A 13,950-nucleotide genomic window follows, 5' to 3' on the forward strand; every position below is an offset into this window, starting at 1 on the left:
GTTCATGAACTGTTAATCCTCTTTCTTTTTTTTTCTTTTTTTTTTTTAAAAGGTTCATGAAACATGGGATCATGAGCGAGGAAGGTGGGAGGAAGCAGCGCTACTCAATCAACCTGGTATTAAATTATTAGACCACTCTGGTATATATGTATAATTTCAAAGACGAGAGAAACAAAAGCAATTTCGACCGGAGGAGGACAAGTGTAACTATATATGTTGACGGATCATTATGTATAATAGATGATGAGATGGTTTTAATAAATTTCTGTCATATGCATTTTTTGTATTCAAAACGCTTTCTGTCAAGTTCTGAAACCTAATACAGCGGAACAACGTCTGATGACTATTGGTTCGTGACAAGATTGACTGAATCAGCAGCTACTACCTTACTAGCTACAATGTGACGCCTTAACAACCTCGGTCAGAATGCATATAAAATTGTAATCTTAGGTCCAAAAACATATAATATGGCATTCGTTTTTGGCTTATCAAGAAGGCCTTGGGATTAAAGTAGGAAAAATTGATCAATAATATATTCATTTCAAATTGCTCGTCTTCTTGAATATTTTTTGAACCAAACATTTTGTCCAATTGATTTTTGAATCAATAATATGTTTTTAGAAACGGCAGGAGAAACAAGAAAATTTTCAAACAGCACAATAGCAAAACCAAAACAATTAAGTCAAATTATCTTGAGAATTTTGAATTTACGAGGAAGGGTTTAACACTTTTCTTGGCCACATACTAAACAAATAAGTAGTGGGATTAGTCAGGCCGGAGTGGGATTAGTCGGGGGATGGGGCCTCTCCTCCAGGGCCGGAGTGGGATTAGTCGAACCCCATAAGGATTGATCCGAACATCTACTCCGTAGAAAAAAAAAAAAAAAAGAAGTAGTGTAGTAGTTCTCCCGCTGAGTACAAATAAGAAGCCTCCAAACAGCAAAAGTTCATCAGGCATAAGATCATCACGTTTCAAATTTCTTAAAGCCGCCGCTGCCAAGAGAATTGTTGCTTATTATAATCTCCTATGAAACTGTCCTATTACTAGCCATGCTCGAGTCTTGACCAGAAACACGTACGCGTCTTCATTGTCATTGTTCAGACGGATACGACCAACACGAACTACTACTATTCTTTTTTTCTTTTTTTTTTTTCCCATCAATTGTATATATAAATATTACATACAGATAAATAAGCACATATGAAATAGAGCATTCCTACCGATTACAGGACCGGACATAACGCAAATATTGTTCTATACATTATCGTCCAATACACTGATCGAGCAAGAAATTCTGGTAGCCCATCCTTGGTAAGCAAGAAAATAATCATAGTCAGAAGTCAGAACCAAGTATGGCTGCTTCTTCAAGAATTACCACTAATTTTGCAACAATGGGGCAACCTGATCAGAGGCGCAGGAGTACTCTTCATCACTGCCTTCAAGTAAGAGCCCAGCAAGGATTTGGAGATGAAGGTGACTAAATTAAATGAGCATTAAATCCACTTTCTGACTATCACATTAAGTAGCTCTCTTTTTCCTTTTCTTAAAAGATTTATGATCAACTAAACTGATCGAGCATTTCTGCTTTGTTCAATCTGGGCAGGAAGGTCAAAAAAACACATTGATGATGCAAATCTGCGACTTCTGAGGGATAGAATGGAAGTGGTTAGGATAAAGGAGAGTCTGGAGAGGTGTTTTGATGTGGGTGATGACACTCATTATCAGCATGCTGGTTGGAATGGTGGCTACGCACCAGCACTTGCCGACCGCTATAAACATCGAAATAAAATGACGCAATCTGATGATGTTCTTGAGCTTCTAGTCATTGTTTGCCGCACATTTGGGATCACTGTTCTCAGCGGTACTCTTTGCCTGTGTCTTGTGTCCATTTTAGTTCACTTAAACCACTAATGTTTTTAACAATTCTAATGCGAATGCAGACAGATTGATGTATATTCATCCTTTTTAGAATGAAATGTGGTTTGTGCTTATATGAATGATACATGCATCTCGATTTTCCACAGACTTTAGTCGAATTCGGACCAACCTATTTAATTCGAATGAAACGAACGAGAAGAAAGCGTTGTTCGTAATTTTGCTCTCTATGAGGATATGAATTGTCGATTTTAAATTCTATATGGAGCTTGAATGTACTTTTGCTAAGATACATGGCTTGCTTTATACCTCCTTCTACCAAAAGTAATTTGAATGTTAGCTAACTGAACTTGATGAAGTTATAGCATATGTTTCAAAGCCTTAATAAGATTATAGTTGTAGACTAGAAAACAAAGCATCTGTCAAAACTTAGACCGGACAGGACAATGTTAATCGAACAAGGGCAGCTGGGACGCGGTTTAATCCCAAGTTTTCATCGTCTTAGTTAATTGCCTCTCTTCATTCTCTCTCTCTCTCTCTCTATTTATTTTTTCTTTTTTAAAGTGCCTTGATCTATTCTTTAAACCAATTTGCTGAGTAAACAACATTTTGCGACGTTTCTAAGCGCGAGTCCACTACTAGTCTGTATTGCAATTTGAATTGCTGGTTTTGTTTTTTCACTAGAAGGCGGGTATACTATAAAGTCGCTTCTGGAACTTGGTGCAATTACTTTATTTCAGGCAGCAATTGCTAGTCGGCATTGTTTGGCTGCTGATGATCAAGGCTGATCAATTTCCGTTCAATGTGATGATGGATGGATAAACACCATGTCCTGAATCAAAAATTAAAGAAAAACACAGATTTGTAGTACTACTACCAGAAGTTTTCTTTCCGTCAGATTTCCACCAGTATGGAACAGGTATGAGAAAAACACAGAATTACGAAGACCATGCATCCATGCATTTCTCCATGTGGCCAAATTGTAAAATTACGAAGACCTTCTAAACTTTGCAATTCTTTATTTCCTGCGACATTCACAAACCCTTCAGAAGTCAAATCTGGCTTATCGAGTTTAACGCTTGGTAGCATTGGTTGCTTATGATTACTGCCAGCAATAGATTCACACGTCTTACCACCAAAAAAAAGAAAAAAAAAAAAAAAGGATTCACATGAAGTTTCGTAATTTACGCTAATGAACTCTAAGCGCTGACCAACTAAGCATAAAAAGAATAAGCGCAATTAATACAGGTTGAATATCACCTTGGTTTGCCCTTACAGGATCTAATACAGGGAGTCCTCTCTCTCCCTTGAGTCCCTTACAGGATCTAATGCAGTACCTCTACGGCTCTACCTCCATGCATCAATTATAAATTATCACGTAGACGTTGAGCCGGCACCAAGGGAAATTTTTTACTCCCCGCTTGTATCAAGTTTGACCTAAAAGTTAACCTGTGGGAAGACGGTGATTATTTTGCCTTTTGGACCAAATTTGTCCTGAAGTAGGTGAGCTTGTCGAAAACTTCTGGTCAAGTTCGGTTCATGAACTTGTGTATTCAATCCTTCAGATATTTTTAATCTGTCAGAATTAGATTTCAACCAAATGGATCACACCCGTTAAGTTGCTGGTTTTTTTCTTAATATTAATGGTTAGTGATTAAACAAAAAAAAAAAAAAAAAAGAGACCCACTCAGTGCATTCCAAAATTCATTAATAATATGTAGCTAATAATGGTCCATTGATTACGTGCTTGGTAACCTGAATCTTGATCAAGTAATTGGTATTAAATACATTTTAAAAGAATATACTATCCCAGCAGGCGAAAAGGACGTAGTAACACAAACAGCATACAACTCAACGGCTTCATTTTTCGCCTGTGGACTGCTCTTTCAACAATTCGCAAAATCTCCTTTAGCCAGGAAAAGCAAAAGCTAACTACGTATACAGCTAAGCTCGACTTAATTACTAATTAGATTGATTCTTGATTATGCTTATATTCCTACGCAACCATGATTCGCATCATTTGCTGACTAGTTGATGATAAAGGTCAACTGCATACCCCTTTAGAGAACTAAGGAGACATATCTGTTTCCAAAGCTATTGCATGGCTTTAATTTCCTCTCCAGCTATTTTAGCTCTAAAGCTGCCATACCGGAAAAGCAGGCCTCGTCCATCTCTGCTGGTGAGATCCCACAGACATGAAGATGAAGGTAATAAATTTAGAGTATCATTTTCCTGAACTGATTTTTGGTTGCAGGAGTACCTGCAAATGCTTGTCATTTTTCCCATCATACATTTGTATATGATCTTCTGATTGAAAGGGAATTAGTCAAGAAAGTGCTGCAGTAAATTTTTTTTGTTTGCTTAATATCTTATCAGCAGGGAGATCAAGCCATGGTATGGTGGATGCAAATCTGTGGATTCTGATGAACAGGATTGCAGAGGTTAAGATGAAGGAGAGACTGGAAAGATGTTATCAGACTGACAAGTTTGGATGGAATTATGCGCAAGTAGTACCATGCAACAAGTCCAAAAGACCACCAGAGCCTTTCCAGTATATTGAGCTTGCAAGCACCGTTGGCGGCACGTTTGGTCTCACAATCCTCAGTGGAACTCTTGGTCTTTGTCTTGCTTCCATTTTAGTTCATCTGAATCAATTGTGATTTATGAACCCTTGACTGGCACATCCTCGGAGAAGAAGATTACAGTTGAATTTGTTTATTCATTCATTCCTTTATTTATTGTTGGTCTACTGAATTCTCCATGATGCGTTGTTGTGAGGTTCCTGAGGCACCGTGACTTAGTTCTTGAATCTGTAGATTCTTTACTTTCAATTATTGGTCAAGTTATATTAAGGATCCGAAAGAATCCCAGTCCTAGCAGCAAGGATAAGGTGTACTGGCCAGCCAGCGCTCCGATGAAGTTTGCGGTTCAATCAGCCATGTCAGAACTCAGGACAGCTGGAAGCACAGTTCCTTGTTTGAAGCTGGCGCGGGGGTGAGGGTGCTGTGCCGAGACATTCCTTTATTGTTTGGATATTGTGTAATAGGAAATTGCCTGCCTAAGGACAGATTAAAAGCTTGGAGAGTGCAGTTAGAATAGAGTCTGATAAGTGTGCTTTATGTAATGGTGCTGATGAATCCATGGCACACGTTTTCTTTGATTGTCCAATATCCAGCATGGTTTGGCAGAAGATGCAGTTGTTATGTTCAATTGTTAATGGCAGGTTGTCTTGGGATGCAGATTTGAGATGTCTTTACGAGCACTGGCATCCAATTCTTTTTGGTTTTTTTCTGCTGTGTTGTATCAGTTATGGAGGACTAGAAATCAGGTTATTTTCCATCAGCAGCAGCATGTCTCTGCTGTTCTTGATTCTGTTAGACATGTTGCTACGGGGCAGGGGAAGCTCCTTTGACCAAGACCAGCTCCCTTGGCTTACCTCATGCGTGTTCATCCTTCCTTGCGCAGGAGTCATGCTATTCTCTGTATCGTTCCAATTTCATCGGATGTCCCTGAAGGGACCACGCGTGTTCTGTTCTACCCATGACTGAGAGTTGTTTACTGAAATGGTGGTAGGATTGATGAATTCGTGTGTGTACGTTTCTACGCTTAATTTGACGAATGAGATAGTATGGCGTAACAGGACTAGACCATCCGGACGAATGAGATATGACGTAACTGGATTAGTCAACGAATCGCAGCATTCAATCTCTCTTAGACAAAAGTGAATCTACCGTCCTTTATGACATTACATCAGATGGAAGTCATAGAGGAAATGCCAAAAATCGGATCGAACCGGCCGGTTCGACCGTGAACCTATCATAGTTCCAATCTGATTCATATCTCAGGTTGACTGGAGTTAAAAATCGATAAGAATCATTTGAACCATGCGAATCGTGCGAATCGGATTAAACCATTGAACTAGCAATTTTTTGTTTGTCTATTAAATTGAAATATATATATATATACGAATAGATTTTCCTTAATCCTAAACACTAATTATTAAATGTCACATCCACTCACTTTTTTTTTTTTTCATTTTTTGCCTTTTATCAAGTTTGCATATCTGTTTTCTATTTTCCTAACTTCCTCCAAATTTCAAACTTTTTTATTTTAAGTTGTAATATCTAAATGCCAAAAACATGAATTAAAAATTTAAAAAAAATTTAAACTCATAATGTCTAATTCTCATGGATGTGAATTTTGTATAATTTTAGAATATTGTGACATTTTTTAGTTGAATTTAAGATTATTTTTAGTAAATACAATTGAGATTAAAATAAAATTTATTTATTACAACGTATAATTTAAAATTTTTACTTGTGAAAATTCAAATTTTTTGAAAATATTAAACTTTTCGTCATATAAAGTCTTAAATTAATCTATTGCATGTCTTATTTTGTACATATATATATTTCTATAAATTATTTTTTAAAAAATTCATTGAACTATAATTGAACCAATCCGATCGATTGAATTTCGATCTGAACACCTCACCAGTTCAATTAACGATTCGAGTTTCAAAACATTGATTTCACCTTAAGGACACATTGATAATGGAGGTCATATAGATCAAAACACGTGTTTCTTCCTTGGTAATCTCGTGACAACAACTAAAAGACCCACATATTGCGACCGGTTAAAGATACATATCCAGAGAGGAAAGAGTTAGCCCTAGGAAGCGCAACTTCATCGCAGTCAGGAAACAAATCAGTAACTTGCAATAGACTAAAACAAGACGCTCGTCATGATGACCTTAAGAGGATCGGAGCACAAATCCTTCTCTGTTTGGACTAAAGTTACCTTGTCCAAAAATCTGTATTACCCTGACATGCCTCACATTGCAAAGCAGAGACATCAATAATCTTGATATAAATTAGCATCCTCGACAAAGTCACAGACACATTCATTGAAACATGGAATTCCTTCAAAGAGAAAGAAACTAACTCAACAAATTACGGACACTCAATTATTCAGTTCCTTTGGAATGCCACGGTAGCAACACGTGATCCTACTGATCCTCCAAACATAAATGTTGGGTATGAGCGAACATGATCAACATAGCGGAACAAAGGGGGGTCTCTATTTACCTCTTGGTCTCCACTAGCTCCTAGCTCTTGGGACGGTGAATTTCTTCTCTGATTAAAAGCATCAACTTCTTGCACCAGTTCATCTTTTGTACTGTTACAGGAGGTAATCACCTGGGAACCATGAGAAATAAGAGAAGAAGATATGATGAAAGCTCAGAAGATAATCACTTGCACAAGAAGCAGAACTTTCAGAAACCAAAGACATGCATAGTTATTTGAGTAATAGGTAAGAGGTTTAGCTTCATTCAAGCAAATTGGACTTGACAAGAATTAGTATGTTGGAAACAATACAGAGAAGCTCACCAATAATCCACCAGGAGCCACAAGACTTGATACTGAATCCCAGTACATGATCCTTGAAAAAAAGAGGGGAGGTGAAATCAAAGATAGAATAGTATTCTGTAGTTTTTACATCTAACCAGGATTCCAGTAGATAAAAATCAATTTACTGAGACATACAAGGATACCATGATTATTTTCAGACAGCTTAAAAAGAAAATGAAAGAAAAAGTGCAAAATAATCCTAAATAGCCCTAATAAAGATGACACATTTGAGTATCGGAGGAAAAAAATTTTAACATCTTCAGCAAGGTTAGAGTAATTCACGCCAAGCAGATGGCGACAGACCACCTAAAATGTCTCTTTTCTATAATCTGTTTTTCCTTCAATAAATGAACTTGAACTGCACTAACAACGAAAGTATAAATTCTCTCTGTCTTTTAGTATAATTAGCTCTTTACTCTAAATCTTCCACAGAATCAAACTTGATGCTCGCACAATTCCCTCTCCCACAAAACATTTGTCATTACTCTGCAAGTCACTGGTTGGTTTTGAGATGCTACAACTTGGGGACTCTCTTGAATGCATGTATCAAGTGACAACATAATAAATGCCAGACCTTCAAAACGTCCATAATACCTTTTCACAGGACCATCAGGATGAAGTCCAATGGCATCTAAAGTGCCTTTATCAACAAGAAGCTGAAACTTCCTGTCTAACTTTGTTTCAAGAATGTCATCAACCTGTACCATTGAAAACAGAGAGGCTTAACTGCAGAGCTAAAGAGAACAGGTTGAGAAGAATAATGTACTTAGTGTGTTGTACAGAATACGTGTTAAGGATAAAATCTACATGATAAAATCTGAAAATATTTCAAATAAGCATCTAAGATTTACATTTTAAAATCATAAACATCCACTCGAAATAATGAATTTTTAATTTTCACCCCACAACCACTTCAAGCTATCACCTGCCCACCATATAGGAATAGGCACTGCATCTTGGTGCAACCACCAACTCAACGGGTACTTCTCGAGTTACCTAGTGCTCATCCAAACTGGCATCACTTCATACCAACCAAGCAATCATACTTGCAGTCTATGATGTTACCAACCTATCCTTGTCTAAGACCTCATCAATCAGCAGAGTACCACATTTTGCTACAACCATGTCTCCAGCCAAAAGACACCCCACCCCATCTCAAGCTCCTTCCAACAACAATTTAAGATGTTCCACTTCTATGTCAAGCTTTTGAGTTTCACCCTTTTTACCTACTTAGACAACATTTACCATAGATGTAAAGAAAAGTTAAAGAGAATCATCTAAAGACAAAATATGGAGTATTTTCTTCACAAGCTATATCACTGACAAGGTGACAAAAAGTAAATAGCATTGAAAGTGGTGGATAAGTTACTTTTATGTTAAATTTCAACCACTTCTCATACCAAGAATTTAATATTAGTGAAACCGTCACGATGCGCAAGGCTCCGAGCAAGGTCTATGGCTCCTTCACTATAATCAGTTCCAGTAAGATCAGAGAACCTAAACCCAAAAACATCAAATGTTAGTTGATTCAGAGCTTAGAAAATAAAAAAGATCACATGCTAATGACGTGGCAACAAAGTCTCATTGATACAGTGAATCTTCAATGATAAGTCAAATATGCAAACCTTCCTTGTTGATTCATTCGCATTGATAGCGGTCGACAACTATAGAAAATATCTCAGAAAATCATACTTTTGTTTACAAAGAAACGTGTGATGAGTATCATCAGATAACTTGCCATTCAGGCTCATCAGAAATGAACAGAGCACTAATAACTATAGATTCCGGCTCCCAGACTCCTTCAACACGTGTACCATCATATCCAGAAGGGCTGAGGAAAGGAGAAGTTTTAAAGACCTATGCAACCATGTTCCTTGGCTTTACTTCACAAACAACATGACATTGCCCCACAACTCAAGAATTAGGTTAAATTCCTACAGCTTTCATTTTTTTATGAAAATTACACTATTTACCCTTCTTGTTTTAGTCAAGGTCTTGCAAAAAAAAAAAGCAACTAAATTCGTTAACAGAACATTAATTCTGGGTTAGACATGTTGAGCACTGACCGTTTCAGGAAAAGAACTGTTTGCTTTGATAACCAAGAACCTAAAGAAGGCCACCTTAGACCCACCCTCATTTACCAAACTTGGGGGAACTGACCCAACCAGTCACTTCTAGGATGTCATGTATTATATAATCATGCAGATTTTCTCTGGATTGCATGTCATACATAGAAACAATATTCATTATTCCTATGCCCTTTCTGTGCATCCGTTAAGACAAAGGTCCATGTTTTCTCCTATTTGTTCCCAGGTTAGTCTGGTTTGAGTACTAACTCCTTGAACAATAAACTACAAGATGGTACTATGTTTCTAAGTAGAGAGACTGGATGTTAAACACAGAGAAATTTTTAATATTTGAATTTATATGATTATTACACATCAAGATCGATATACAAACTGGTGGGGAATGTTTCAAAAAATAACCCTTAAAATAGAGGTTTTCTGTGTAACCATATCAGGAAAGGCCAGCAAGGTTGCTGTTCAGCGTCTATGTCATTCTCTCCCTTTGTCCCAACCCTTCTGTATATGAACAAATGTTGGTGAAAAAGAGTCTGAATAAGAAATATTCTCAAAATAGTTGAACCAAAACCAATAGCAGACTCGAGATTTGATAGCCGTGGGGCCCACAACTTTCAGACAAAATTACGAAGAGTACATTCTGATTTTGAACAAAACCTGGAAGGATGGAAAATTGTGGTAAAACAGCATTAAAGACTTCACTGAAAATGTCAAACTTTTAAGCGATAAACTGAGTTTTGCACTGTTGTAAGGCAAATGCTCCGACCTGCTTCTTCCTACTTCGACAAGTATTAAAAAAAGGTCAAATCACAACTATGAAAATAACAAATTTTGGTATTCCAAAACTGTAATGCCCCTGGTTTAGCACTTGATACAGACTATAAATAGCTTCTGAAAGACCAACAATATTACCCCTGCTTGGCAAGCTCTTGGAGAAGAAGCCCATTTCCAGTCCCAATGTCAAGCACGCTCCAATTAAAAGGTTCCTTCTCAAGCTGACCAACAGATTCACAATTGGAATCATCCACGTGGTTTGACAAGTGACCTTGAGAAAATTCACCACATAAGCTTTTTGTCCAAGAAGCAACAACTTCCATAACGTCAGCCCCAAACCTGCCCAAGAAATCAACTCTCTTTACCATAACGTCTTCCCAAAAAGTATTTGAAAACAAAATACTGGGGAGAAGACTGAACCCTCTATCATTTCCCAACTTTTCTTTTGTTCTTTTTGTCTTACGGGTGATAAAATGGAGGTGCGTCTTATGTGTATCCAGGTTCACATGGACATACTACACTAGGGTTGCTAATTCAAGTAATCCAAAATGGAAATTGAAAAAAAAAAAAAAAAAAAAACTCTGCTGATGCCTTATTGGTCAAAGCTAATGACCTATGAAGCAGATGATAATGCTTACCAAACTTCACCAGCATGGCCATGTTCACGAAAATTTGTTAGTTCATCTGCATATTGAGCGTCCCAATAACTCTGGAAACCCAACATTGACTGAACTGCTTCTGCATCAGGCTCCTCTTTGTCCGAACTACTCTAACACAGAACATTTTCCAAAATATCCAACTTCAAAATTTGAACTTTATGAACTAAAATTTATCCTATCAAAAACCTCAACAAACGAAAAGAACTATATCCTGATAATCACCTAATAAAACTAACCGAGCTGAAAAACCGAATTTTACAATAAATGCACATACTACTAGAAGTGTATCAGCCTCGTTAATTAAGAGGATTCAGAAATTTCAAACATCCCGCATTGCATAATTTTCCCCCAGCTAATTGATCCAAGCATCTAATTCTAATCACATATAGGTGGAAGCAAAAACGAGTGAAATAACTTAATAACCTGTAGTCGGAGGCGGCACGGAAATTGGCGACGGAGAGTGCTTCGGAGGCATCAGCGTGACGTTGCTCATCGTCAAGAGTACTTCCGTAGTCGCTTTTAATCGACCAAGAGTCCGCAGCAACCGACCGGTCGTCGTCGGAGATCAGATCAGACGAAGTTGGCGGTCGAGCTTGTGAGGCGTCAGGGTCTTCCGGCTGAAGTCTGATCCCAGCCATACGCAGTAGTGGCTGTGTAGAACAGAGAATGAGTGGAGAAAAAGCCCTAAAATTAAGAAGAGGAAAATGGTTGAATTGCAGATTGTTATTATGATGATGACACCCATGAGAAGCGACTATAATAAAACTCCTAGTTGGAGTGTTGCCAGACTCGATTGTAAAAGTTGACCTTTGACCTTTGTTGGAGGCTGAAGATGGACAAAATTCATTTTTGGCCCTCCAAGATCCGGTTTATTACTAATTTTTCCGTGCAAACTTTAAATTTGCACAGTTAAGGCACTAATGCCCATGATTCTTTTATTTGTGAAACTAAACAGTTCTTATTCTAGTATAGTTTCAAATTATGACGTAATTCAATTAAAACTGAAATTGTTGTCATGTTTAATTATAAAATTTTTGTTGACACTATTAGTTAGGACCTTTTTTTTTTTTTTTTTTTTTACCTTTATCCCATTCATTTATGCTCTTGACATGAGCATTATAAGAGGGTTGCATTCTTTCAATTATTTAAAATTTAACCCTATGCATTTCAATTCTCTTACTATAAATTTTTTGTCCTAATTCAAAATATCTTTTATAAGCATAAGATAACATTTTCCCCTGTTTAACACTAGATTAGCTTCTTCGCATCTCTCTAACACTTTGATCTAGATTATGTAAATAAACATCAAAAGCAGAATCCAGCACAGAAAAATCATCCATAAACACTTTTTTCAATATATTTTTTAATAAATCAGAGAAAATAAACCTTCCATCTTTGCATATGACTTTTTTTTTTTGTTTGAGAAGAAAAATAAAATCTTGCATTATGAAATTCTGGTTATATTGGCTAAAGCATGAGCTTTAGCTACAGTCTTCCTACTAACCTTGACTATTCGAACAAAAGAGAAAAAAACTACATAAACATAAGATATCTTCCACAATAGCCTGCACCATTTGGGGAGACTTGGCCGGATCCTCGATGTATTGCAATAACAAAATGGAGTCAGTTTTAATAACAAAAGTTGACCACTAATCCCTCTAGATTATGGAAATTGTTTTAGCATTAGATATCATAAGCTCTTGAGAAGTTCCAAGTTAATGTACCTATATGCCATCCCCATTAAAATTCTGCAAGTACATTAGTATACTATCGCATAAGTACCTTCCAACCTCTAATACGTTGAAACCACCCTATTGTAGCTCCCATTCCATGTCAATTAGTTATTTAATGATGGTAATGATTTCATGTATTTATGCATTATCATTTTCAAAGCCATTTGCCTATGAAATCCCGGACTTTCAACAGCCTAATTCTAAAGGAAGAAATAGGCACACACTAAACCGATTCACTATAATTAATGGCGAAATTTCTATAATATGCAGTCCCAAACCGGCAAGGTATCTCGGTGATGAATATGAAGAACTTTTATAGTGACAATGATACTCGTACAATTCCACAACTAAAAAAGAAGGTCTACATGCCATTTGATGGAGATACTTCTCAGACAATCATATTACAGATTGAACAAACGGGTAACCATGGAGACCAAATCTTCGCGTCTACTCATGATTGACTTCAAATCTCATCGAATGAAGAATTGTTTTTCACCATAGACTACACTTACTCTGCTACTCCGCTACAAATAAATGGAATTAGTATGTATAGCTTTAAAAAAGAAAACAAAAGAAACTCTCTCTTTTCTAAAACATAAGAGAAATTAATTGACTTCAGTCACGACTGCATCTCTCTCATCTTGAGCAAACCGGTTCCTCAGCTATAGTCTCTAGCAAAGGCTTCTTTGATCTGCACATAGACAATCTGTGCCTGAATTCAGGCGTTGAAAACTCTTCAATGTCATCCAAATTCAACTTGGGTACTGCAGCTTCAGTGGTTTTAGGCTGAGGCTGCACAATTTCTAGCGCCGCCGGGGCATTGCATTCCGGCAAGATCCTCACTCTTTTCAGGGACACCCTTTTAGCAGATGAGTTAGCTTGGATGAACAAAGCTCCCAAATCAGCCGCTGTGACAACAGAATTCACTCTTTTCATTGGAAACATAACATAAACGTTGGCTATCTCCAAGTCTTCGTCTGCATTGAGAGCAGAGAACCTTCTTCCTATCTGCAGAGACTTTGTATTCACAAGAAAGAATCCGGGCGTTTCAAACATGGGCTCTGCTGCCTTCATCGGTTCGTAAAAGTGTCTAATTTCGCCACCCGGGAAAATAATCTTTATGCCGCGAGATTGCTTGCTAGCAGGCCCAGAAAGGGTGCAAGATACATAGTTGCCCATATTATAAATCAAGATGCACTAGAAAACCAGTAGTAAACTGGTAATGGTTGAGAACTTTGTTGAGAGAATTTGATGAAGAACAAAATATGTTTAATTGTGAGATTGAGAGAAGACTTGATTTTTTGGGGTGATCGAGGACGGTGGGAGGGATAATGTGTACCCGTATATATGTAGGACGCGAAAAAAGTCTGCGGGAGAATGAGTAGAATATCCTTGAGCCAGTTGTATAAATTGTGTG

At 37.3% G+C, this 13,950-nt stretch overlaps 3 protein-coding genes, 1 long non-coding RNA gene and 1 other non-coding gene across 6 annotated transcripts; 2 read left to right on the plus strand and 3 right to left on the minus strand.

Moving 5' to 3' along the window:
* The first annotated feature begins 1,224 nt into the window (after positions 1–1,224).
* On the plus strand, positions 1,225–2,009 carry LOC140010898 (uncharacterized). Its single transcript, XM_072058523.1, has 2 exons — positions 1,225–1,473; positions 1,604–2,009. Exons 1-2 carry the CDS (start codon positions 1,353–1,355, stop codon positions 1,909–1,911), a joined length of 429 nt encoding a protein of 142 aa, XP_071914624.1. The 5' UTR covers positions 1,225–1,352; the 3' UTR covers positions 1,912–2,009.
* Positions 2,010–3,876: 1,867 nt separating this feature from the next.
* LOC113700464 (uncharacterized) lies at positions 3,877–5,416 on the plus strand. The gene is made up of 2 exons (XR_011818560.1): positions 3,877–4,082; positions 4,252–5,416. It is a non-coding gene; the product is annotated as an uncharacterized lncRNA (long non-coding RNA).
* LOC113702553 (U6 spliceosomal RNA) lies at positions 5,297–5,394 on the minus strand. The gene has a single exon (XR_003451191.1). It is a non-coding gene; the product is annotated as a U6 spliceosomal RNA (small nuclear RNA).
* Positions 5,417–6,725: 1,309 nt separating the features above from the next.
* Positions 6,726–11,585, minus strand: LOC140011115 (uncharacterized). Of its 2 annotated transcripts, XM_072059357.1 has the most exons (7): positions 11,224–11,582; positions 10,780–10,905; positions 10,280–10,480; positions 8,687–8,783; positions 7,881–7,984; positions 7,266–7,317; positions 6,726–7,073 (listed from the first exon to the last, which is right to left on the minus strand). In XM_072059357.1, the coding sequence occupies exons 1-7, from the start codon at positions 11,436–11,438 to the stop codon at positions 6,846–6,848; spliced, it is 1,023 nt and encodes a 340-aa protein (XP_071915458.1). In that variant the 5' UTR covers positions 11,439–11,582; the 3' UTR covers positions 6,726–6,845. The 2 variants fall into 2 exon arrangements, with proteins under 2 accessions (XP_071915458.1, XP_071915459.1); XM_072059358.1 differs by lacking the exon at positions 10,780–10,905 and having other exon boundaries at positions 11,224–11,585.
* A 1,584-nt stretch (positions 11,586–13,169) lies between these two features.
* Positions 13,170–13,712, minus strand: LOC140011100 (uncharacterized). The gene has a single exon (XM_072059286.1). It carries the CDS (start codon positions 13,710–13,712, stop codon positions 13,170–13,172), a length of 543 nt encoding a protein of 180 aa, XP_071915387.1.
* Between the last annotated feature and the right edge of the window lie 238 nt (positions 13,713–13,950).

Source organism: Coffea arabica, chromosome 7e (assembly GCF_036785885.1).
Source record: "Coffea arabica cultivar ET-39 chromosome 7e, Coffea Arabica ET-39 HiFi, whole genome shotgun sequence".
NCBI classification, from domain to species: domain Eukaryota; kingdom Viridiplantae; phylum Streptophyta; class Magnoliopsida; order Gentianales; family Rubiaceae; genus Coffea; species Coffea arabica.

Excerpts from the sequence above, each read along its gene's own strand:
- LOC140011100 (XM_072059286.1), bottom strand. The coding sequence starts at position 13,712 with ATGGGCAACTATGTATCTTGCACCCTTTCTGGGCCTGCTAGCAAGCAA.
- LOC140010898 (XM_072058523.1), top strand. The coding sequence starts at position 1,353 with ATGGCTGCTTCTTCAAGAATTACCACTAATTTTGCAACAATGGGGCAA. Across the intron at positions 1,474-1,603 it reads GCAAGGATTTGGAGATGAAG|GAAGGTCAAAAAAACACATT; the intron begins GTGACTAAATTA and ends CAATCTGGGCAG.
- LOC140011115 (XM_072059357.1), bottom strand. The coding sequence starts at position 11,438 with ATGGCTGGGATCAGACTTCAGCCGGAAGACCCTGACGCCTCACAAGCT. Across the intron at positions 10,481-10,779 it reads GGCCATGCTGGTGAAGTTTG|GTTTGGGGCTGACGTTATGG; the intron begins GTAAGCATTATC and ends TTTCTTGGGCAG. Across the intron at positions 7,985-8,686 it reads TCACTAATATTAAATTCTTG|GTTGATGACATTCTTGAAAC; the intron begins GTATGAGAAGTG and ends TCAATGGTACAG.